Here is a 26,252-nt window from a genome sequence, read left to right on the forward strand (position 1 = left end):
CATACACATACAACTTCTCTCACACTTATTTATAAAAACAGCGAACAAAAAAGTGCAAAGCACTTGAAAGAAAGGAGGTAATATTGACTTTTCGACAGCGTGTCAGATAAAAAGACTGAGAAAAGTAAACTGTCCGAAAAAAAAAGTCAATATTTTTTTTCTTTTCCTTAACAGTGTAATACATTGATTTTGTATTCATTCGAAGAAATAAAAGTTATGATGTTAAAAACAAGTTAGAGAAGGCTTACCTAAAGCGTAGGCCAAGCAAACAGCAATTTGTGATATGGAATAAACTCCACCATACACCCCATTATGTCGTCTGTCCACCAATAGAGCCAAGAGAGGCATGAGAGCAGCATCAGTGATACCTATAAAGGAGAAGTAATTAAAACAAATATTTAGTTCTAAAGAAAATAATGACACTGAAGCATTTTCCAAGGATGTCTTCTTTATGAAGAAAATATTGTCAATTGGGTGATGAGAAATATTTTTTTATTTAATTGAAATTTTAGCCGTATAAAGAAAGTAAGTCATGAGCATTAATACAATTATTCTCAAAATAGGCAAGGGAGAAAACACTGGAAATGTCAATTGACAAAAAGAAAATGGCAAAATTTAGAGGGGGAGGGAATATGATCTTTAGTTGCTATGCTGAAACTCTGGACATGTTTCGGTATTAATTGTCCTCCTCAGTGACAACACACAGCTGCCACGACCTTATAACGATTACAAATGTTTTATGTGATTAGAAAATAGTTCATTTGTGTACAAAACTATCGCTGTCAATGACGTATATTCATTTGTGAAATTAATCCATTTCTCAACAAGATAAATACTGATGTATCTCCATAACAATACTTAGTAATGCACACACTTCGTAATCATACGAAACATGCGCTCAGACTGAAAATTTTGCAAAACCACTAACATTAATTACAAGAAGTATTACAAGCTAGTTATTTCAAAACTTGATGTCATAGCTTAAATGCAACAAACAAAATACCAAGATAAAGTATCTACGACAGGAACCAGATCAAAGGTCACATGAAAAATGACGATTTACAGTATCAGACTCATGAGCAGTTTATAAACTATCGAATTGAAGGTTATAATGCTGATATATATATATATACGTTTATATGCCTTATGTGCGTGTATTTGCGTATCTGTGCACTTATGTGTGCATTTATGTAAGCGCATATGTGTGTATACATGTATACGTATATAGATACAAGTATATATGTGTGTATGTATGAGCATGTATGTGTGTGCATCTCGTCTGGCCGTAAAGCCTTTTCTGTTTGTTTTCCTGTCTTGTTTTTTGTCCGCCACTACATTCCTCCATGGCTAGATTTAATTTGCGTATACAAATTTAATCTGCGATCCATGGGACGAGCCGTTTTAGCGATGCGTCCTGCCCAAGCTCGTCGAAACGCCGGTGTTAAAACGTGGGTGGCTGATGAAGAAGAATGTTCTCTATGTGGCTCGTGTGTTCTCGTCTACGTTTGTTTGCAATGTCCTGTACCCAGATATGCACCTATACATACAGGTGGATGTCGGTATGCACATACCTGTACGTATATATGCATGTACTCATTTACTATTTGTTTATATATATATATATATATATATATATATATATATATATATATATATATATATATATATATATATATATATATATATGTATGTATATGCATGTATGCGATTATTGTTTTACCAATTGAATGTTTTTATAATTACTAAGAATATTACAAAAACAAACCTGATATACAAAGAATATCGCGAAGTAAATATAGCGCACCAATTTACTCGTTTACTTTCACGCTTGACTGATTCCTAAACGATGACAAAATTCTATATCAAACGAAAATAAATCTCTTCACTATAGACTTCTATCAATTTACACCCTACAAACATACTTTCTTCTTATCTTCCTCGATTCCATTGTCTTCCAACACCACGTCTAATTATCATTCACATTACTCCACCTTCAAAAATAACCTACCAAAGATGATATAAAACGAGAAAGATCGAATGTAAATCACAGTATGGTGACGGCAAGCAAACCGAAACTTTGAAGTCACTGATGACATTTTCCTTTTAAAAGTTCACACACATACACGCACACGCACGCACGCACGCACGCACACCGTTTTTTAATATAATTTTATATTTGCGAAATATATATATACATTTTTATTTGCAAGTTTCACACAAATGAAAGACAAAGTGAAATAAACATGCATCAGTGCAAGCCAGTAAAACAATTAGTAGTTGTAAATAAAAATTATAGTGGTATGAAATTACTACGACTTACCTAAGCCCAGGCCGATTCCAAAGTGTGGCATTATGAGTTGTGATATTGATGATGCAAAAGGCAACTGGAAAATATACAAGAACGATACACCTACTATCTGAAATACATTGTCTTTGACAGACTATTCACGGCGGGGGTGGAGTTGGGGGAATTGCTCGACCTGTTATAAATAGCAGTTAAATTTCCCTCGAATCCAGCCCTACCGTTTTAAATACATAAAAAGATACGTTCTGGCAATGCAATTATTCTTTTGCAAGGAGATGGGGATGGTCATGACTGGAATGCTTTTGATCATAGGCCTACTAGGTCAGAGTTTACCAAGAGCTTATTAACAGTTGTCATTTATTTATTCAGGCTTTTGTGTGGATAATTAAGGTTTGCTTGACTTTTGAGTGATCAGTGATATTTGACAACGGGTGGTCAGTTCAATAAGTTTTCTTTCGAAGAGAGAACAGCCGACACTATTGACTCCGCTACTTCACTGGGATTTATTTTATCGCTTCCGTGGTCACGATGTCATTCTTTTTTTTTTAAGAGAGGATCACATTAATAGTTGTGTGAATTTGATTATAATGATCGGAGAGAAGATACTTACAAAGAAACAACACAGTCCAATAATAAACATACAGCAGAGTGTACATATCCACCTGGAAAATATGGTAAAAAGGATAGGATTAAGTTCGGGAATATGTATGTATGTATGTATGTATGTATGTTGGTAGGTATCTATGTATAAATATAAATATATATATATGTGCACACACACACACACACACACACACACACACACACACACACACACACACAGATATACAAGCTGATGTTAAGTTTATATAAATAGGGAACGTTAACAGTCTAAGATTACACACGCGTCTGTGTGTGTGTGTGTGTGTGTGTGTGTGTGTGTGTGTGCATATACATACGTATGTATATGCGCCTGTGTCTTATACGTCAGTATAAGAACTGCTGTTGTTTCATTGTCTTACACTATGAGCAGAAACAAGTGGTTTGACATAGATCGATATAAGAGTACCAGACTGAAACAGTTGCGAGGTTGACTAAAACATTTGAGGGCCGTCTCCACAAAGTTCGGAAGGCCTTTGCAATGTTTATCTTATTGACCCACCGTTTTCATTTAAAGACACAAAAAACCCAGTCATCTGTATTTCGTTACTACGCCTTGTTTCATATATGTTTAATGTAGCCATGTGTATTCATTAGAAATTCTTACTGTATTTTGACGTCCAGCAAAGCTGTCCATAAGTATTTCTACTTGTGCTCCAGCTTCTGTCTAAAATAATTGCGCATTTCCCATCGTTTCCACAATGTTCTTATGTATGTATAGTGTACGTGTTGAACTTACTGAAGATCCTGAAATTACACTGGCTTTGATTTTAAATTTTTTAATTGTTCGTTCAGTTGCTTCGTTTATTTCAAGTTGTTTCGTCGTCTCTATCGAAACCTTTCAGTTTTCAAAGAGATATATTTTAATTGTCATTTCTCATGTCCATTTCTAGTTTGTCATTTAAAATTACTAAACAATTGCAACTTCATTTTACACAATATAACAAAAGAAAAATAACGTGGGTACCACCAACACTAGTTTATTTGACGTGCTGCCTACTTCACTATTGTAGAATAAAAGTGAAATCAATATGAAAGGAAAATTAAAAACCAATACATTTTTAAGTGATACTTGTAAACTGAAAATAGGATGAGATATTCCATCACATAGATTACTATTGTTTAATATGAATAAACACCAACGCATAGATACTCAAAACAACAGTCATTGATACACACTTATAGAAACCCGGACACATACATCGGTGTTTGTGCGAGTGTGTGGACACATGTATTTATGATATATATATATATATATATATATATATAATGCGAGAGAGTTAGGGGTTGAGGGTTCAACCCACTAAGGGATAGTATCTATCCAGTATACTGTTGGGAGGGTACCCAATTATTGCTACACTAGTGTTATACCAAGTGCAGTCAATGGGAGCGGGAAAAGTGGAGGTTTTACCCCAAATTTGTATATCAATTAGAAAATGGAGGATAATATGCTGAACCCAACTACTTGCAGACAGTGTATCCCGTTGAACTCATTAATTTAATTCATAGCTAAAGTGACAAAAAAAGAAAAAAACCCAAAGTACAGGTGTTTATGACAAACCATGTTATTTTGCCAACCTGGTTTACATATAGAAGTACAAAATACATAAGAAATTGTACTTTAGGTGTTTTCGCTCAATAAACACTCACAACACCCGGTCTGGGAATCGAAACCGCGATCCTATGACCGCGAATCCGCTACCCTAACTGCTGGGCCATTGCGCCTCCACATATATATATATATATATATGGGTATGTGTGCGTGCGTACATACATACATACATACATACATACATACCGGTGAAATGTGCTCTTATTGTGAACTCGTTCTTTTCGTTTTCACATCCAAACTTGGTGACAGTCTTTTTTAAAATTGCATAATTATGAATGAAATTTTTTTTGTTTTGTGACATCTAAGGGTCACATTCACTGGAAATTTTTTTCAGCCACAATCCAAATTCTGTAATTGTTTATCTGTTTGTTAAACATTATCGTGTTGAAATGCTTCGACCTATATACTACGAGGCTAAAAGTCGAGACATTTTATCGCGATAATGTTTAAGTTAGTCTAATAACAAGGAATGTAACGAAGTAAAAAACACCAAACAGCAGGAAATGGTTCGTGTGTGTGGGGGGGGGGGGAGAAAGAGGGGAGGGAGGGTAATAAAAGTGACGCATTATTTGATTTACCTTCCCAGACTTCTGGCTATCACACCGAATCCATTGGTCCCGATTAAATAGCCAACACTATCAGGTACAAATGCTAAGCCTGAAATTAGAAATAAAAACATCGATCATATATATTATATGTATGAAGTCGAAGATTTTAAACTAACGGAGACAACACTTAAATATCACCTGAGGAAACACAACTGGATCTCGTTATGCAAACAAACGGTTGCATAATCAAATACCTGTATTTTTGGAGAACCACATTGGGTGGAAACAATAGTAGTGATTAAAAAATAACTGTCCAGCCTTGTTGACTCCAATTTCTTCAATTATATATACATGTATGTACACACACACACACACACACACACACACACACACACACACACACACACACACACACACACACACACACACACACACACACACACACACACACACACACACACACTTATGTATTTGTTTTCCGAGATTCCTGAGGTGAAATAGTGTGTTGAAACAGATAATGTTATATTTCGGGATGGATATATTTGTTTTGAGAAATAAACACTCGTACTGTACACTCGTTCTTCACTGAAGTGAAGAACGAGTATAGAATGCGTGAGCTTATTTGGCCAACAGAAAAAAAAAATAACCATCACGAAATATAACGATATAACAATTTGCGTGTGTGTGCGTGTGTACGTATGTGTATATATATATATATATATATATATATATATATATATATATATATATATATATATATAAAGGTAAGATTCAATGATCAAGGTGTAGGAAGTTAGTCAGCTTCGAGTAGTCCGCAGAAGGTATGAAAAACAACTTTCAGGAACAATAGTGGTTCATTGACGTAGAAAGTTGTAAATTTTTCCCATACCGAAGTCCGATAAATGGAAAAAAGTTATTTTATAGTTTACGGTTAGGGAATGGAATAGATAAAATTCAAGCTACATATGTTTCACAGCTAGCAGAACTTCGGAATTAGTGATTACCCAAAACGAGCCTGCCTTGTGTGTGTATATATATATATATATATATATATATATATATATATATATATATATCCAGATATCTGAGTACCTTATTATTTTCTCTAATATATAATTCCTCCAAACCTTCTAATATATATACTACGCATGCAAGACTCCAGGAGTTCACAAGACCCGAGTGACAATAACTAATGAAAGTAATTCTTTTTACTATAGGCACAAGGCCTGCAACTTTGGTGGAGGGAGATAGTCAATTTCATCGACCCCAGTGCGTGACTGGTACTTATTTCATAGACCCCCCCCCCCCCAAAAGGATGAATTTGAATTTGAACTTGGAATGTAAGGACGGACGAAATGCTGCTGAGCATTTTGCCCGGCATGCCAACGATTCTGCCAGCTCACCTTACTACTACTACTACTACTACTACTACTACTACTACAACTACTACTGATTATAATCCATTCTACTAAAGGCACAAGGCCTGAAATTTTGGGGGAGGGGACTAGACTATTACGCCGACCCCAGTGTTTCACTAGTACTTAATTTATAGATCCCCAAAGGATAAAAGGCAAAGTCGACCCCAACGGAATTTGAACTACTACTACTACTACTACTACTACTACTACTACTACTACTACTACTAATAATAATAATAATAATGCTTTAGCAATGGTAATTTTACTACAAATGAAGCCTATTTTCGGCTTTTTCGCCGTTATTTATCACCATCATAAAATCGGACTAACTTCTGGATCAATAAAACTAAAAATATCTTGGTGCACCGGCATGGCTGCAGTCCAAAGACTGAACTCAGTAAAAGTATATTTGCATAACACACACATCCACCTACACAAACACATGTATATATATTTCATGTATGTGTGTGGGTGTGTGTGTGTGTTTGTGTGTGTCTGCGTATTAATGTATATATATTTTTTTCGACTCACCTATTTGCCACTTTTCCGCGTTCATAGTTTGCATTATCCAAATTGGTACTGTTGGTTCAAGACTTGACAACGCAATAGTTGTCAGCATTATGGCTCCTGGAATACAAAGAATAACATCAGAGTAGAATAAATCATCTCATTATTAATTTTAAAACTGATATACTTTCGACTATATCAATATATGTACTTGAGTAGTATTTTATTTTGTCGTTAGCGAAAGAATGAAAGGTGAAGTTGACCTCGATAGGATTTGAACTCAGGATGTAAAAAGTTGTAACTTAATACCGCAATGGCTGCACCAGTTCTGCCAGTCCACTACTCTTTATTATTTAAGTAAAACCAGTATTTGTAACATGTAAGATGAATGGAGAATGTGCCGAGCCCTTCATTTAGTACTATTGCTTTGTAATTTATCAAAGCTCTCGATTGAAAGAATTAATTTGGTCTAGTCCAAGAGTACGTTTCACTACTAAAAATATCAATCAAATTTTCTTCAAATTACATTTGGCTGACTTTTAAAACTTTTAAAACATTTCTACTTTTACACACTCACCCATACACACCCACATACACACACGAAAATTACTCATCTCAATAATATAAAGCGTTTTTACATCATGCATAAATTATAATCATTGCACAGTAAAATTCCCGAGTGTAAACTCGCAATTTATAAATAAATGCATGAATAAATAAATAGGTAAATAAAGAAAATTTAAATCCAAATTTACGATGAATTATTGTTGTATGTCTCATTTTATTTCTCAGTGAACAGAAAAATGGTGATTGGTCTAAACTAGTTTTTATTCCAGTGAGGATCTCTTCAGAGAATACACATCCACTTTCATTTTTTCTCGTAGATATGTGTGTTTTAAAACTTCTATAACCACTAAATACCGTTAGTCCGATTTGCATAAATAATACTTGCGTTGCTATGCAGTCAATATTTTAATTATTGCTACTCTGAATAGTATGTATCCAATACTTTAAACCGTACATTAAGTTATACCTTTAAAAACAGTGAAAGTTTATTGGACTATCTCTCCGTTGACAAAAGAGAAAGAAGAAGAAGAAAAAAAAATAGATTGGCTTAACATAGTTTTATCAGAGTTGATATTTCCTCGTGAACGAAACCATTTGAAGCTAATCCCACCTTTTCTGTTACAAGGTCGAAAAAAAACAAGAAAAAAAAAAACAGATAGCTGATTGTTTACATTTGACCAAGTGTATTCACTTACATATCTTGATTACAAGCGTATACTTTAACTCTTTAGCATTCAGACTATTCTGTGAAACGTAATGTTTATTCATATTGTTTTGAATTACTCATGTATTATCACGCGGCTTCTAGAGTTCTATGATGTTATTATTTATTTTTAGCATAACATTGTAGTATTGGTGTGAGATGTGAAATCTGGCCATTTTGAGTATAAAAGAGGCAAACTATCTGGACTGGATACGGTTGGTTGAATGTTAAAAGGTTAAGGTTTAAGACGATATATTGGAAAATTGTGTTACCCCCTCACCACACACACACACATAAACAAATGTACGTGTGTATCACCGCTCACCTGTCAGAGACATTTTGTGATTGTACTTACCAGAGACTAATAGAATATAAGGGTCTTGCACCAATTTCCAGATACTTTTACCAGATTCGGATAACTGTAATGACAACAGGGGAAACAAATAAATAAATGAATAAATAGAAAGAGAATACAAAGATAAAGAAAAAATAAAAGAAGAAACAACATTGAAAAGGGGAGAAAACAAGAAGGAAAGAAAAAGAATTATGAATGTTGAAAAAAAAAATGAAGAACGAAATTAGAAAGAAATGAATAGAAAAAGATAGGAAGGAAAAAGAAGAAAACGAATTAAGTAACAAACGAAAAGGAGAAATATACAAACAATGAAAGGAAAAATATAAATAAAAAAGAAAGAAAAAAGAGAAAATCAAAACGAAGTGAAAGAAATGAGAAAGACAAAGAAAAATAAAAAGAAAAAAGAAAGAAGGAATTTTAATACAGACTGTTCTTCCATTTGACACCAAAGGTTTTGTTGTAATCAAAGCTGATTTCTCTGTATGCATTTATATAGCTATTGATCAGTTGAAAGATTTTGCCACAATAATGTACAGAAAACTTCAAGGTCACACTGAACTATTGAGAAATCTGCAGTTGCTCTATCCGGATTACAAGTTCAGGTTTATGCTTGTAATTATTGGGGCACTGCCTAAGTACCAATCTTGAGAAATTAGGCTTCTCAAAACCAGAAAGAAGAAGGCTGATTGGAAGACTACAGATCCGAGCCATCACTGGAACTGTAAAAATTTGTAAAACTTTTCAGAAGTTTATCATTTAAGTATATATGCGTATGTTTTCACATGAGTGTATATGCATAAGAATACACTCATAAAACAAAACATACAAATTTGCACATGCACTGGCTTCAAATACTTTACATATAAATGCATACATCCAAAAATACCCTGTTGATGTTGTTGAAATTCCAGCGAAGAAGCTTTGGACCTAGGTTAAAAACTGTCTCTTTCTCTATTGGCAAAGAATCTTGCAATAAAACCGAATAATGACACACACACGCACAAACACACACACACATACACACATATACATACATACATACATACATATATGCATTCACTTGGTATAGATTGATGTGTGATGATCTCTGCTCTGTTGATTTGTGCGAGAGAGAATAGTTTTAACTTGTATCCTTAATAACATTTACTAGTGACACAAGCATTTAAAAGTTTGTCCACCCAGATACTCATGAAATGTGAGGAAAATCCTTTACTTACTTGTTCAGCAGTGTTGGAACGGAGGAACAATACCAACAGAACTGTCAAAAAGAAAGTAGAACCAAAACTTTAATGAAAATTGATATCAACATATTTCCAGTAATAGAATGGAGATAGTATCAACTGGTCTTGACTCACCATTGTGTTTATATACAGAAGTAATTCTAACCTTGTGATCCGTAATCATGTGGAGTCAGGTGTGATTCTCTTCTAGTACTATTTTTAATAACATTTCCCTTTGCGAATTAGCTTCAGTTTCTTCACACACTAATATTCTACAGTATATTCACCAACTGTTTGACAGACAAGCGCAATTTACCACCAAATCACCAAATCATTGCGCACACGCAAACCTCCATTAACACAATTTATTTATACTCATTTGAATTCGAAAAGGAAATGTAACTAGTCGGTACAGTAAGTGCAATTATCTAAATTAACAAGGGTTGTGTGTATGTGTGTGTGTGTACGCGTGTGCGTATGTGTGTGTACGTGCGCTCCAACACATAAACAAATCAAAACAGGACAATGGAAAACATTTATGGAATAATTCATTCATCATTATTCGTGTTTCATTTGCTAATAGGAGTTACAAAATTGAACCTGCAGTAAAAACATGTAAGATATCTCCTTTTAGAAATTTTTCGATTCTCTCCCTGAAGAATTTCTAATAGGGGATATCTTCCATGTTTCTCCTAAATGTCCAATTTTGTAACTCCTATTAGCAAAGAAACACGTGTAATGGTGAATATATAAGACTAAAAAAATTTCCAGTTTCCTGTTTTGATATGTAATTACTCAGCAAAAAATATTTTCCAGTATTTTTCAACTTTTATGCATACTTCACACAATTATAACAACTACATACAAATTTGGAGTGCAGAAATTTGCATATGTGCTTCATGAGGACACAGCTTGGATTGTAATCCTAACTACACACACACATATAGCCAAATCAAATAAACGAACATTAAAAATAATAACAAGCAAGAACAGGACGTGCACACGAATTGTATTAGTTTAGCGCTCATTATAACAAGAGAGAGTTTTTGACGTTTCGAGCATAGCTCTTCGTCGGAAAGGAAAGCGGAAAAGCCCAAAGAAGAAAACACACCTCACGCACGCACGCACACACACACAGGTGTATGTATGTCTATGGGAAAGTTCATGAATCAAAGATCAAATAAAATTATGATTATACTGCAAGTAGGTTTATTCAACAGATATAATCTTTTAGCAACGGATTTTAGCTTTCGTTCATTCAGAAGCAGTGCTTCTAAAACAGAGCTCCACGCTGTGCAATTATTTCAGAATATTTTTGTGAAAACCCCACCGAGTATATGCATATGTATGTATACATGTAGATGTATATAAGTGTGCAGAAGTACACGTATGTATATGCATGTGAGGGGGGGGGTACACACACACACACACACACACACACACATATATATGCGTGTATATATATATATATATATATATATATATATACATGCACACGCATAAGCACACACTAACATATATGTATATGTGTGTGTCTGTTTGTGCATATACAGGGGTTGGACAAAATAATGGAAACATCTAGCCTCATAGCATCATAATATTGAAATATTTATAAAACCGTCAAAAGCTTGTTTATTTTTATGTGTTTTGATTTATTATTAGTGTTGCTTAATATGTTTTGCTAAAATTGCTGTTCCTTTGCAGATATAATCAGAAAAAAGGTAATTAAAATTCATTAAAATCACAGATCTATCGGACTTTCAAAGAGGTGAAATTGTTGGTGCTCGTATGGTAGGAACTAGCGTAAAGAAAACAGCCGAAATGTTTGGTGTATCAAGAAGTATTGTCTCGAAAGTAATCACAGCCTTTGAGTAAGAGGGAAAAACCTCCTCATCGAAACAAAACTCCGGAAGAAAACCAAAACTTTCAGATATGGACCATTGGACTGTTAGGCGAATTGTTAGAAAGGATCACAAAAGTACAACTCCCAAAATTACTGCAGAGCTTAATGACCACCTCGAGAACCCAGTTTCCACAAAAACCGTTCGTCGGAAGTTGCACAAAGCCGGATTTTCATAGGAGGGCTGCAATCAGAAAACCACTACTTTCAAAAACAAAAGTTGCAAAGCGTTTAGAGTGAAGTAAAAACCTACAGAACTGGTCCCTAGAGCAGTGGAAGAATGTTATTTTCTCGGACGAGTCATCCTTTACCCTATTTCCAACCACCGGCCGAGTATACGTGTGGAAACAGCCAAAAGAAGCATTTGACCCAGACTGCCTTCTTCCAACTGTTAAACATGGAGGAGGATCTGTGATGTTCTGGGGAACTATATCTTGGAAATCTGCCGGCCCAATGCTTTCCCTTCATGGTAGAATTAATAGTCAAGAAGACTATTTAAGCATTTAATCTGATCAAATTCATCCTATGGTTGCGGAACTGTTTCCAGAGGGAAATGCAATCTTTCAGGATGATGATGCATCAATTCACACAGCTAAAGTTGTTACTGAATGGCACGAGGAACATTCTACTGACGTTGATCATCTTGTCTGGCCACCACAGTCCCCAGATCTCAAAATTATAGAACATTCATGGTGCATTTTAGAAAAACAAGTAGGGAGTCGATATCCTTCTACCATCATCACTACAAGAACTAGAGACTGTTTTAGTTGAAGAATGGGTAAGAATTCCTTTGGAAACAATTGAAACTTTGTACGACTGCATACCTCGTAGAATTCAAGCTGTAATTACTGCCAAAGGCGGCCCTACCTCATATTAAAATAAATTTGTTTGAAATTTTAAGGTGTTTCCATTATTTTGTCCAACTTCTGTATATATGTGTATGCATGTATCTATTTATCTATGCACAGATACGTACACACACACACACACACCACCACTACCACCACCACTCCGTACAACACACACACACACACACACACACACACACACACACACAGACACACACACGCACACAAGCACACACGCACACGCACGCACGCTCACATAGCTTACGTGTACGAAAAAGACCTGAGTTGCCACCATATTCACCAGAAATTTGAATCAGTATTCCACTCAAATTATTGACATTTGAGAGTTCTCTCCCTTGTCTCCATGTTTTTTTAAAAAAATCTTTTTTCCACTCATCTGTTCATTACGTTTATAATTTCAATTAAACATGAATACTTCTTGGATCACAAACAAAACGACAGTACACACTTACCAGTATTTTCTTCACGGTGAAGACATAATTTCAAATTGCCTTGTTTCTGAGAATTTCTCGCAATATCGGTATATCTCTCGAAAGTCGTTCTAAAACCTGTGTACCAAAGACCAATCTCACTCACCGCTGTAATTTACAATTGATATTAATTTCGGAGTTCTCTGGAGAACTTTCGAAAATAATGTTGGTAGAACAAACTTAGTCAAGTTTCTGAATATCAGGCTCAAAACTGGAACCCTGGTGTTTCTTAGGCAAAACCTTCTTAGCCATACAGCTCTGCCTGCATCCGTATATCTACATATCCTTCACTGTCTGACTTCGGAGAACGTAGCATTGGTCACATGGAAGCCGATGAGGACTCGACTTACTACAGCCACCTACCATTGAGATACACGTCTCATGCTCTTTTTCTTTCCCATTCGATCTTTGTTTATTTCAGTGTAAAGATTTAATCTCAACAAAAATTATTTTACACCTGATATTAATATTTTCGCATATAAAAGGATGTATATACAAATATAATTACATACATACGTGCATACAACCATACACATACGCACAATGTCACTCGCGCGTGCACACACACACACACACACACACACACACACACACACACACACACACACACACACACGATAACACTCGTACTTACCGGAATCAATTGCTGTCAGAACTAGAATCAACAGGAAGGGCGCGAACTTGCCGATATATATATACATACAGCCTCCAAGAGGGTAGCCCGCTGCAAGATACCAACACAAAACAACGTTGAAAGTTTTAAGTGAATTAAAAATAATGTAACTTTACAAAAGATCATAACTTTTAACTCATATGCTTGACATTTATATATTATATATAGCAAATTAACATGAAAACACATATGCATATAAATACAAACGTAAATAGACACTCCTATTTAGTGACGCATTAAGTTCCTCATGCTTCAACTTTTAGTGAGCGCAGAACGCGACTACATCCTCAGATGTACGGAGTCAGGGTAAAGAGAAGAGAAATTTTTAAATGGTTTCACTGTGGGAATATTTGGACCTCCATTGTTCAGTTCAGGTCACGTGTACACTATGTCCGGCAATTCATTCCTTTATATGCTCCTTGCAGTTGAGTAGACATTATACTGGAATCAGGTAGTCAGCGGATTGTAGGATTTGACAGCTTAGCAATGATAATTAACACGTTGCAAAACAATAGTTTCGAGGTAATCGTTGGACATGGTATTTGTACGTATGAGAGGAAATAATCTCACTATGGGCCACTAGGGATTATATACACTGCAGTTGTGCGTGGGTCAGCTAATGCAATGGGGTTTCTCCATGCTGTCAGAAATTAATGCTTTGAAGTTCAGTTACAGTGCGTATCATAGGTGGTAATAATAGGGTAGGTGGATGTTCTACCTACCCTATTGCAGAATATGCAGTTTGAATTGACAATCATAAACTCCAGATTAGTAAGTATGGAACATGACAACGATACATCATGTGAAGCTGGAAAAAAAGCGTTTCCAACAGAAGAAGAGGGTCAATGATATTGATTTTTTCTTGTTCCTAACATCCTAACATCAGAAATTGCATGTGCAGTGTAAATCTTCCCTTGAAATCATAGGTTACTATGTCTGGATAACATCTTGTGACGCTATTAAATGGTGTGAATGTGGCTCTGTGTACCACGGACTCTGAGAGTCAGGACCATTCTAGTAGGCAGTCGATGGAATTTCAACAGTTACAGGTTGAGATGTAGGGTTTAAACTGTGTTCGTAAATGTTCGTTTTCGTTGTAGCGTGCGATGTAGGAAGCGATATTATCTAAGCATGAACAGTAAACCTTGATGTTATGGACAGTTAAAAGTCTATGATACTTATGAACTCTTGGAAAATGCTATTTATTTAGCGACAAGCAGTTTCTAGCTAGATTAGTCTAAAAATCTAGCTTGAATGAGGAATTAAACCAGATTACGTTTCTCTTTCTAACTTTGTTTGGGTATGGGAATGAGGGCAGGGTATCCCCCTTATACTTATACTAACCTATCAGTAAAGCGACTCCTCGATTCTACCCAATTATAACAGCACTTCTTGGAACCGCTCGAATACTCCGGATGGTGCTCGAAAAATAAGAGATGTTACCTTAGTTCACTGATAGTGAATAGCTGACACCGTAGTACATCTCCAGCGCTAGAAGCTGTGCAAAGACAATAAAATAATAATAATAATAATAATCCTTGCTATTATTGGTACAAGACCTGCAATTGTGGGGGAAGGGGTTGGTCGATAACAATGACCTTTTATAACAATGACCAATTATAACGTGTAAATAAGATCTGCCAGCCCTCAATAGAGTGGAGATATATAAATATATAACTAATGTTATGTATTCGAATATCGGGAAGGTGGCACCATAGCTGTTCAAAATCATAGGTGATAGGAAAAATATTTACCATACTATTATAAAGAAATATTCTCTTCATCTCTATTTCTGATTTCTCTCTTTCTATTCTATATTACTCACTCACCATTTCCATAATTTCTTTGCCTGTCACTTTCCCTCTCCATCACTTCTGTGCTGATTGCTTTAATACAGCTGAAAGGACTGTATTCAGAGGGAGGAATTGATCTATCTATCTATCTATCTATCTATCTATCTATCTATCTATCTATCTATCTATCTATCTATCTATCTGTCTGTCTGTCTGTCTGTCTGTCTGTATTCTGTCTGTCTGTCTCTCTATATATCTATCTATCTATCTATCTATCTATTTGTCTGTCTGTCTGTCTGCTTCTTTGTCTCTCTCTCCATTTATCTATCAATGTACATATTTTTATCTAAGTGTGTGAGAGAGAGAGAGAGGGAGAAAGAGGGAGAGAGGGAGAGAGAGAGAGAGAGGGGGAGAGGAAATAAGTATACACTCACACATGCACAAACGCGCACAGGAGTAAGAGAAAGCGAGAGACTTGAAAGCTTGGGAATGAGGGAGAAATACTAATAAGAGAATTAAGATGTCAAATTAAGAAAGAAATAGACGGAGGAACAACGCTGAGAGAGAGAGAGAGAGAGAGAGAGAGACAGAGAGAGAGACAGAGAGAGAGAGAGAGAGAGAGAGAGAGAGAGAGAGAGAGCAGATCTAATATTTTAATTCGTTTCTCATTTAAACTGCATCTATCAGTAAATCTCCCATGACGAAACGAATAAGTTCCACTTGAGAAGTAAATCAACAGGCCTTTTACGTTCACTATTGAAGCTAAATCATTGACACAATATTGGTTTTAGGGTTTATGGGGGAAATCTAGGATTTTGCAACATTAGTATTGGAAAAATAGCTGAAAAAATATATCCCACCATTTCAAGCTCCCATGTTAAGTGTATTTGTATTTTGGCTGTGGTGGATATATAATTACTTGGAATAATATCAAAGTAGCATTCTAGACCACATTTGAGAGAAGGCCCTTCGACTGATTGGTGAATATTCACTCATTAACATCTAAAAACGTCTAATAAGCAAGCTTTTGACTTGCAGGAGACTACAGCCAAATATTCCTCAAATATTGTCTTATTGTGTTAAAAATTGTGTTAAAAATATAGAAGACGAACTAATACTGACTATAAAAGAAAAAATACATGATGGTTACTACTAAATCACCGGTCGGATTAGGTATTCTTTATATAGAGAAATATTTTATTCAACAAGTGCAGACAGAAAACGGACATACTGTCAGAAAACGAGAATCTGTTCGACTCGAGGTCGGAAATACACCGAAAAGGCAGTGACTTACAAATACATACAATACACTGAAAATGAACTACTAGGTATACCACATAACTAAGGCACATAGAGCCATGCTTGGTTGTGTTGAAAGCATTCAGTAATAATAGGACTATTGCACTAACAACAAGAGGAACAGCAGCAATATTGATAATAATAATAATAATAATAATAATAATAATAATAATAATAATAATATGAACAAAAACGTAGAATTCTCAACACTACACACTGTCCAAAAAAATAACCCTGCTAGGAACAGCCCACATCCTACACAAGACACTATCAATGCAATAATACAACCTAAACAAAACAACCCACAAATACAAGACACACCCTACACAACATTTACCCAATGAAAAAAACTTCCACCAGCAAGCCGAAAAACCAAAGCATTATACACTCAACACACAATACAAGCATCAACACAACAAAAGACAGCACCACATCTCAAGAGAGAGAACAAAAAAGCCAATACAATACAGTACTGGGAAGAGTTTGTACACGCCCAGCAACAGAAAAGAACACACAATGCTGCATACTCCACAACAACACAGAGGTGTAGCAGGTGATGGAGTAGAAATTTGCCTCAATCTACCAAATATTGAACAGTTATATAATTTTAATAATAATAGTAATAATAATAATAATAATAATTATAATAATAATAATAATAATAATAATAATAATAATAATTGTCGGAGCCCTAGGAATAGTGAGTAAAACTCTTGAGAAGTACATGGAACAAATAGGGGCTGCAATAAGGGTGGAGCAATTGCAGAAAACAGCACTGCTTGGAACCGCTCGAATACTCCGAATAAGCGGTGTTAGCTTAGTTCAGTGATAGTGAACAGCTGACACCGTAGTACATCTGCAGTGCTAGAAGCTATGCAAAGACAATAAAATAATAATAATAATGATAATCCTTGCTATTATTGGTACAAGACCTGCAATTGTGGGGGAAGGTGTTGGTCGCTAACAATGACCTTAGTACTTGACTGATACTATATTTTATTGACCCTGAAGGATAAAGGCAAAATTAACCTCGATGGAATTTGAACACAGAACGTAATGCATTTTTTCTGAAGTTCTAAATAATCCTTTCTACTATAGGCACAAAGATTGAAATTTATGTGGAGGTACTACTCGATTACATAACCCCACTACTTAACTGGAACTTATTTTATCGACCCTGAAAGGACGAAAGGCAGAGTTGGCCACGGCTGGATTTGAACTCAGATCGTGAAAAGCAAAAACAAGTGTTACTAAGCATTTTTTCCGACGCACTAACGTTTCTGACAGTTCGCTGCTTTTTAATTGTATCAAATTCTGGCAGAAAACCAGCAATTTTTAAGGTAGTAGTTAGTCGATTACATCGACGGCAGTATTTAACTGGTACTTTATTTTTTTTTCGTCTTCGAAAGGTTAGAAGGCAAATCTGACTCCAGCTTCATTCGAACTAAGAAGATAAAGCGCCGAAACAAATAAGAATAAGCAGTTTGTCGGCTGCCAAGAGCATAAGATATGATTAAGTTAATATCGCAAGGTTCTCTTCTGTTTTGGTTGACCCATAACTCTTAAAAGTTACATGGTAGAATAAAGTTCTATGAACATTAATGATACGTAGCAATTCCACATTCAAAGAAAGAGAGGCTCTGTCTGAGACTTGAAATAGGGTTGCGATATGAGTAAGTGTTCATACGTACCTAGGACACCGGCTGCTGAACCTCCCATTGCAATACCCATAGCTTTGCTACGTTCTTTATCCTCCGAGTATTTATCAGCAATCATACCCATTCCTGCAATCCAAAAAGCAAAAACAGATATTCTAATTAGTTCGCGGATTTCGAAACAGCAGTACCATACGATTTCTTGTAACAATAACATGTGAAATTTCGAACTGATATCCTGAGAGATTTATACAAGTTCATCTGTTTCAATATATTTTCCCTTTTATTCCAAAATGATTAAATTATATTATTTTAAGCGATTGAAACTCGTAGCATATTTTGATAAAGATATAAATATTTGCAGACATTAGTAAAGTTCTGGTAGCAGTTTCTTCTTTAAGCACACAGGCACACGCACAAATACACACATTCCTACTCACCCACTACTCGCAGGTAGGTGCCCACTTATCCGCAAGTAGACATATATATTCTCTTGAACACCTCATTTTCAACCCTGTGGCACATCTCGAATGTGAGTGTTAGCGACACAGGGTGGCATCTGATTCTTACTTCTTGCAGCTGAGCAGAGCAACGTGAAATAAAGCTCGCGATATTATGACATACGAGGGGTACCCAAATGCAATTGGAAACGTACTTTGTGCGACAAGCCCGTTGAAGTTTGGGTTTCCACTGCTAGAAACCACTTTATGCAACCTTCAGGCATCAGTCTTCCGATCGGCGTCGTCCAGTGAGGTCGTACTAACACGTGGTGCGTCTTTGTTTTGCAGTGCTTCTTCTCTGTTCGTCGATTTTTGCGATGGCTGAAACAGCTTCTAGAACGATTCCAGGCCACGAACATTTATGCAACTTACGCTAATAATCGCTATAGTGGCCGGAAAGAGTTGAGAGAATGGAAAAGGGCGGAGTTACCCTCCTGGTATTGTTGGTGGCTGGAGAGCCCGGCCTCCGGCTCTGGTTGTGGTTCCTCGGGGAACCCCTTTAAAAATCTGTGGTTCATTTTACATTAGGGGCACCTACATTGAGAGAAAAACTTTCCTAATGTTTTTATATATTGTTAGCGGTATGCGCACTAACAATAGCTCTTTTGGCACTTTAAGGGTGCTAGTGTCATATACGGCACCCCGCTCTCAGTCTCTTTATTTCGAGCTATAATAGTCATCAAATCTTTGTTGGCATGAAATTGGTGCTATTGTCGATGTGACTGAGCCTGCCGCAAAAGCGCTCTCTACGTCCTCCAGTGTATGTGCCAGTGTGAGGCCGGGTGTTTAATCCTGTGATTTATTATTTTTTTTCGGTCCGTAAGTTTCCTCCTCATCTTCACTTTGAGATGTGGACCAGAGCCTGTGGAGTCCGTCCCAGCTAGGGGGGGGGGGTGTTTATGTGTGTGTCTATGTATGAGTGTGTGTTTGAGAGAGGGGAAAATAGAGCAGCACAGAAGAGATGACACTTCTGACAAAACGAGTGCAAATATGAGATGTTTCAGAAAGGTAGCCATTTATTCAAATCACGGAGCAGTTGCGGTGTTTATTACAGCAAAGTTCGGAAAACAGCTACTTTCAGGACTGCTGCCAAATAGTCATAGTGGATTCTATCGAAAGCTTTCAATTGATTATGCATATTGATCAGGGTCCTAGCGATGCCAGGCTTGTTTCCCACCTTATCTGTGATGTATCCCTTAATTTGTCGCTGATGGATTTATTGAGGATCGCAGAAGTTCGTGCTTCGCCGACCAAACTACCTGCTACAAACGCCAGTCTTTTTTTGTTAACACTTTTGCCAACATCTTAAACTTTGAATTTCGAAAAGTTATGAGTCAGAAATAATCTGACGGATCTCCCTTGTTACCTTTGTAAGCAGCACTGCCATGTCCCGTCTCACAGAACTTGGAACTCTCTCGTTCTGCAATAAGTTGCAATAAGTGTTGGCTAAAAGGTTGCCAAACAAGTTTGACATATATCCAGACTCATAGCGCAGACCATCCAAACTAGACAATTTGTTCCTGGAAAGGCCACTTAGCACCTTCCGAATCTAAATTGTTGTTATCGGTTATTCGCAGTAGCTCGCGTCTTCCATCAAGAACCGTGGCAGATCGTCGAGGCAGGCACTAAAGTCCACTATCATCTACGAATCTTTTTTACGCTTCGAACAGTTGAACAAAGAGCTGCTTGAAAACTACAGACATCTGCTTGGAACCTAGCGTTATATGCCTGTCTCAGTCCATCATAAAGCGAATTATGACTTTGTTTACACGTCGCATCTCCGCCACCCAAATCCATCAGCTTTCGTTCCCTCTTGTTTTAGTAGTACATGGGCTTTGGCTCTGAATAGCAACCTTCGTGTTTCACGTTGAAGACATGTTCGATGGCTATTCTTACCGCCACTCCATCACTCGCAATGCCTTTACTAATCTCTTCTACAATGCTAGCAAGCTCCCCAACTACTCAATGATTTTATTAAACGCTATCGATTTAGACCTAAACCTTCTCTTCAGGGCGAATCACTACCGGTTGACGATTATCCTCGTCAACCATTGCTTGACTAGCTCTCTAATCCAGTCCCTGTAGGCTTTGCATATGTTTTTAAATTAGGTACAAAGTTAGAAATTCGGAAAAGGGATTGACAAAACTGATCCCGGTATTTTACTGATACATTTTTTTTTCTCCCGACCACGGAATGATGAAAAGTAAAGTTAACCACGGTAAGATTTGAACTCAAGACGTAAAGAGCCGGAAAAATATTGCAAGGTACTTAGTCCGCATCATTAATCAGTATCATGACCATCGTAATAGTGATACGCATAATGATGGTGATGCTGTTGTTTAGCCTCGAACCAGGCCCATTCAAACACGTTCCAGCCATGTTCATTCTAGGGATATATAGGACTTAATTATCAAATCGTTCCTGTCTTTTAAGGCGGTAAAGAAGGACTCTGTGGGAGACTGGCTGCTCAAGTCGAGCAACCACGTAGTGGCACCCTCTATAAAAGGTTCGGGGCAGTGAAGTCGCTGGTGATGATATGATATCAACTCTCAAGGAGCAGTCAGAGAAATTCTATAGAAACTCCCATACCAAATGATAGAGCAATTGTGAAGATTTACTGCAAGAAAGCCTGTCACACGTAAAACTATGTCTTCCAAGTGCGCCACCATTACTCTTAACACTTTTATCATTATTACTGTCTTGCTGAGAAAAAGAAGCAGCAAACACTAATTTCTCTTCGGCCCACCATCTAACTGTTTTTCATGATACATAAAGAATCCTTCCGCGCGTCTGTCTGTCTGTCCTTTATACTTTCTACTCGCTCCTCACACATACATAGAGACATTCAATAAAATAGCCACATTTTGCAATCAGTTACACTGTCATTCGCTTCTCACTTACTCCCCACTCTCCTCCTCCTCCTCTGCCTAGACTTCTTCCATCTCTCTATACCTTTTTTTCTCTTACCATTCACCCATAACTGTCTGTCTGTCTGTCTGTCTCTCACTCTCTCCATTTAGCATGTAATGAATTATTTCTCTACCACACAAACACGCACAAGTACACACACACACACACACACACACACACACTCATGCACAAGAAACACACATATATACATAATCTTGCGCGTGCCCACCAGACAGCAATCAACAGAAACATCGTTATATTTTATTTTCCGTTTTTTTTGTTTTTCTGGCATGAAACTGAAGGACGAAAACACTCACATATATCCTCATAGATACGTACAGAAACACTCACTCATGCATACACACGCGCGTGAGCACAAGCAAATAGATTCGAACGCGATGAAGCAAAATGCACAAATAATACACTCTCAAACACGTACACATTCACACCTACACTCTCATCACATAAGCACAGACGCACTCACACACACACACACACACACACACAGACACACACAAACACAGACACACACAAACTCACCCCGACTCTATTTCCCTTCGATTTCCCTTTTCTTTCTCTTCTCCCACTCTTTTTTCTCTTAAAATTGACTTTATATTTGAATACGTAGCCATTGGCTATTCTATTTCTATTAATCACTTTAAACTTGTGGAGGCGCAATGGCCCAGTGGTTAGGGCAGCGGTCGGAGGATCGCGGTTTCGATTCCCAGACCGGGTGTTGTGAGTGTTTATTGAGCGAAAACACCTATAGCTCCACGAGGCTCCGGCAAGGGGGTGGGTGTTGATTAGATCGACTCCAGTATGCAAACTGGTACTTAAATTATCGACCCCAAAAGGATGAAAGCAATGTCGACCTCGGCGGAATTTGAACTCAGAACGTAAAGACACGAAATACCACTAAGCATTTCGCCCGGCGTGCTAAAGTTTCTTATTTCTTTACTACCCACAAGGGGCTACTCACAGACAAACGACGCCAGTGCGTAACTGGTACTTATTTAATCGACAACGAAAAGATGAAAGGTAAAGTCGATCTCGGCGGAATTTGAACTCAGAACGTAGCGGCAGACGAAATACCGCTAAGCATTTCGCCCTGCATGCTAACGTTTCTGCCAGCTCGCCGCCTTAGGGCTTCGAGAAACTGAAGGACTGCTGCAATACGTGTGTGAATCTGAAACGGAATATGTTGAATAAAATCATAATTAACTGTTCCTCCTGTATTTTCCTTTACTCAAAGCCAGAAACTTTTCAGCAATCCCTCGTATATTTTAATTAATATGCTATAATTCATATATTTAAATTAAAGGAAAAACCCCCCACTTAATCCCTATAAAATAATTGTTTATACATTAAACACAAAGCTAGCAGTCTCTGAGGGGAGGTGGTTAGTCGATTGTAGCGTTCTCAGTACTCGATTAGTACATTATTTTATAGATCCCGAAAAGATGAATGTCGAAATTTGAACTTAGAACGTAAAATGACAAGGCACTGTGTGTGATGCTTTAACGATCTTACCTCAATCCCTATAAAATTATGTTCTCACAAAAGCACAATGCCATACATTGTGGAGGATACCTTCCAACTCCCGCACCCCCACCTCTCTAGACAGCTCAAACACCAGAATCTTCATTGTAGAAGCTAATAACAGTCCTTTTTCATGAGTGTGAAATTTGAACCTTTATAAAACCCATGACCAACTTCCCCGATCGTTGCAACATACGGATGTCCCAGGTTAGGTAAAGCATCAAGATGCAAGCAGCCAATGAAAAGAAATATCCAGACCGATATAACCAGGTGAACAACAGGGCAACAGGAAGGTTAACGTAGCTTGTTGGGCGCTTTTTGGGGCGCCCGATGTTATCCACCAGCCACGTCATTGTCTGGGTATCTGTCTGTGGGTGTGTAGATTGTGGGCGTCCTTATAAAGTCATAGTTAAAACTCTGATGTAGAGACAGCAATACTTATGAAATTGGGACATTGATGATGGGTCGAAACACTTACCGCATTGATCATCGTTGCCTGACGCAAGTGCAAATTGTTGTCAGATGAAGATAATGATGAAGACAATGATGATGATGATGATGATGATGATGATGATGATGATGATGATGATGATGACGAAGAGAATAATGAAAGGGTTGATAGTGGTATGACTTATGAAATTAACTCCTGTATTTCACTGGTATCTATTCACTGGTATCTATTTGATAATTTACAACAATTCTAATTTTGGCAGGTAGGTACAGTCGACTATGAGCCCACTGCTTGAATTAATTATGGATGAAAAACAAAGTTCAGTGGAATTTGAATTTAGAACTTAAAGAAACATAGCCAAATACTACCAGGCATTTTGTTCGACGCACTAACGTTTCTACACTCCGACAATGAAAATCCAAATATAAGGATAGAAGTGATAAATAGAGTGTATATCGAGTTTTTAACCTAGATCATTGGAATTTCAACTACATCAACAGAGTATTTTTGTATGTATATATGTATGTATGTATGTATGTATGTATGCATGTATGTATGTATGTATGTATGTATGCATGTATGTATGTATGTATGTATGTATATGTGTAGATTTGTATGTTTTATTTTATGTATGTATTCTCATGCATATAGTTGTATGTCTCATATATTCTTAAATGATAAACTTCTGGAAAGTTTTATAGATTTTTACAGTTCCAGTGATGGCTTGGATCTGTAGTCTTCGAATCAGCTTTCTCCTTTCTGGTTTTGAGAAGCCTAATTTCTCAAGATTGGTATTTAGGCAGTATGTTACATATCCCAGTGCCCCAATAATTACTGTTATAAACTTGAACTTGTAATCTGGATAGAGTAGCTGTAGATTTCTCAATAGTTCAGCGTAAGTATGTATGTATGTATGTATGTATGTATGCATTGAGAAAATTTTGATATAATGCATTTAATATTCTGAATTAAGTTAACTTTCGCAAATTATAAAGCACGCGTGCATGTGTGTGTGTATGTGTGTGTGTGTGTGTGTGTGTGTGTGCGTGCGTGCGTACATGCGTATTTCACTAACATTCTATTAGTAAGAAACTGTATTTTCATCGCCTGAGGTGTATCCAGCTTCCCTGGATATGAAAAACATCCCTTCAAATCACGATGCATTTTCACTACTGGTCTATACCAGTAAATATATTTCATTCTGATATATATATTGGGTGCTCTTCTTTTGTTCATGTAATCAACTATAACTTATTATCTTACCCGCTCTCTCCCCTCTCTCTCCTCTTCTCTTTCTTCCCCCTCTCCTCTCTCCCCCTCTCTCCCCTTCTCTCTCTCCCCCTCTCTCTCTCTCCTCTTCTCTCCTTCTCTCTCCCATATCTCCCCACTCTCCTCCTATCTTTGTTTCTGTGTTTGTGCGTGTATGGATGTGTGGAGCACAGATTGAGAGAGAAAGAGGAAAATAGAGAGTGAGTGTATGCAAGGTATTTCTTTCTTTCTTTCTTTCTTTCTTTCTTTCTTTCTTTCTTTCTTTCTTCCTCTGTGTGTGTGTGCGCGCGCATGTTCAGTGGACACTATATAAAGTACTTCTAACTAGTTTCGCGCGATGATCTTGTTTCGGAACATTTCCTCAGTAACAAAGTAAGAAAACAGAAATATAAAGAAAGGACAAAGAAAAGAAAGAAACACAGAAAGGCAGGCAGGCAGGTTTAAGGACAGAGCAGTACACAATCAATGAACCAGTGGATGCCATCTTTCTTTTCAGAGTCAATGATGTCCATAGTAAAACTTGTAATTCAATGAGGTTTCATTACAAGAGTCGTTGAAAATGGCCGTCGCAGTTGATGACGTCAGAACGTGATGACTAAAGGCAGTAAGACGCCGGCTACTGTGCGCCATTGTATAATGTATTTAACAGATGAAAAGACACCTAAATTGAAAATTTTACTCGTCCTTTGCTTATTATGTTTGGAGGGAATTGGGTGGCATAAGAAAGAATTGAAGAGGGAGATATATGGGTAGACAAACAGATAGATAGACAGCTAGGTAAACAGACAGGCTAACAGATAGATAGATAGATAGATAGATAGATAGATAGATAGATAGATAGATGTATTTGGAGAAAGAAGGGTAGCAAATTGCAGAGAGAAAGAAAATAGAATGAAAGCTATAGAGAAGAGAAAGAAAAGAGGTGAAGGAGATTAGTGATAATAAGAAAGAGTAAGGTGACAACGTGTGTATGACAAATATCGAATGAAACGATGAGAGAGAGAGAGAGAGAGAGAAATGGAAAGAGTAAAGGAGCCGAAAGAAAAAGA

General features: G+C 36.9%; 1 protein-coding gene across 5 annotated transcripts in view; it reads right to left on the reverse strand.

The window, feature by feature from the left end:
• Nucleotides 1-26,252, reverse strand: part of LOC106880924 (synaptic vesicular amine transporter) — a 106,350-nt gene that overhangs the window by 27,410 nt on the left and 52,688 nt on the right. For all 5 annotated transcript variants that reach the window (XM_089347594.1, XM_089347590.1, XM_089347593.1 and 2 more), the window contains exons 6-14: nucleotides 18,570-18,662; nucleotides 13,748-13,837; nucleotides 9,872-9,912; nucleotides 8,655-8,718; nucleotides 7,054-7,149; nucleotides 5,135-5,213; nucleotides 2,916-2,967; nucleotides 2,321-2,384; nucleotides 249-368 (exon numbers count right to left, since the gene is read on the reverse strand). In XM_089347594.1, coding sequence (XP_089203720.1) covers nucleotides 249-368; nucleotides 2,321-2,384; nucleotides 2,916-2,967; nucleotides 5,135-5,213; nucleotides 7,054-7,149; nucleotides 8,655-8,718; nucleotides 9,872-9,912; nucleotides 13,748-13,837; nucleotides 18,570-18,662 — 699 coding nt within the window. The remainder of the gene's footprint in view (nucleotides 1-248; nucleotides 369-2,320; nucleotides 2,385-2,915; nucleotides 2,968-5,134; nucleotides 5,214-7,053; nucleotides 7,150-8,654; nucleotides 8,719-9,871; nucleotides 9,913-13,747; nucleotides 13,838-18,569; nucleotides 18,663-26,252) is intronic.

Source organism: Octopus bimaculoides, chromosome 2, assembly GCF_046866305.1.
Source record: "Octopus bimaculoides isolate indiv1 chromosome 2, ASM4686630v1, whole genome shotgun sequence".
Lineage (NCBI taxonomy): Eukaryota > Metazoa > Mollusca > Cephalopoda > Octopoda > Octopodidae > Octopus > Octopus bimaculoides.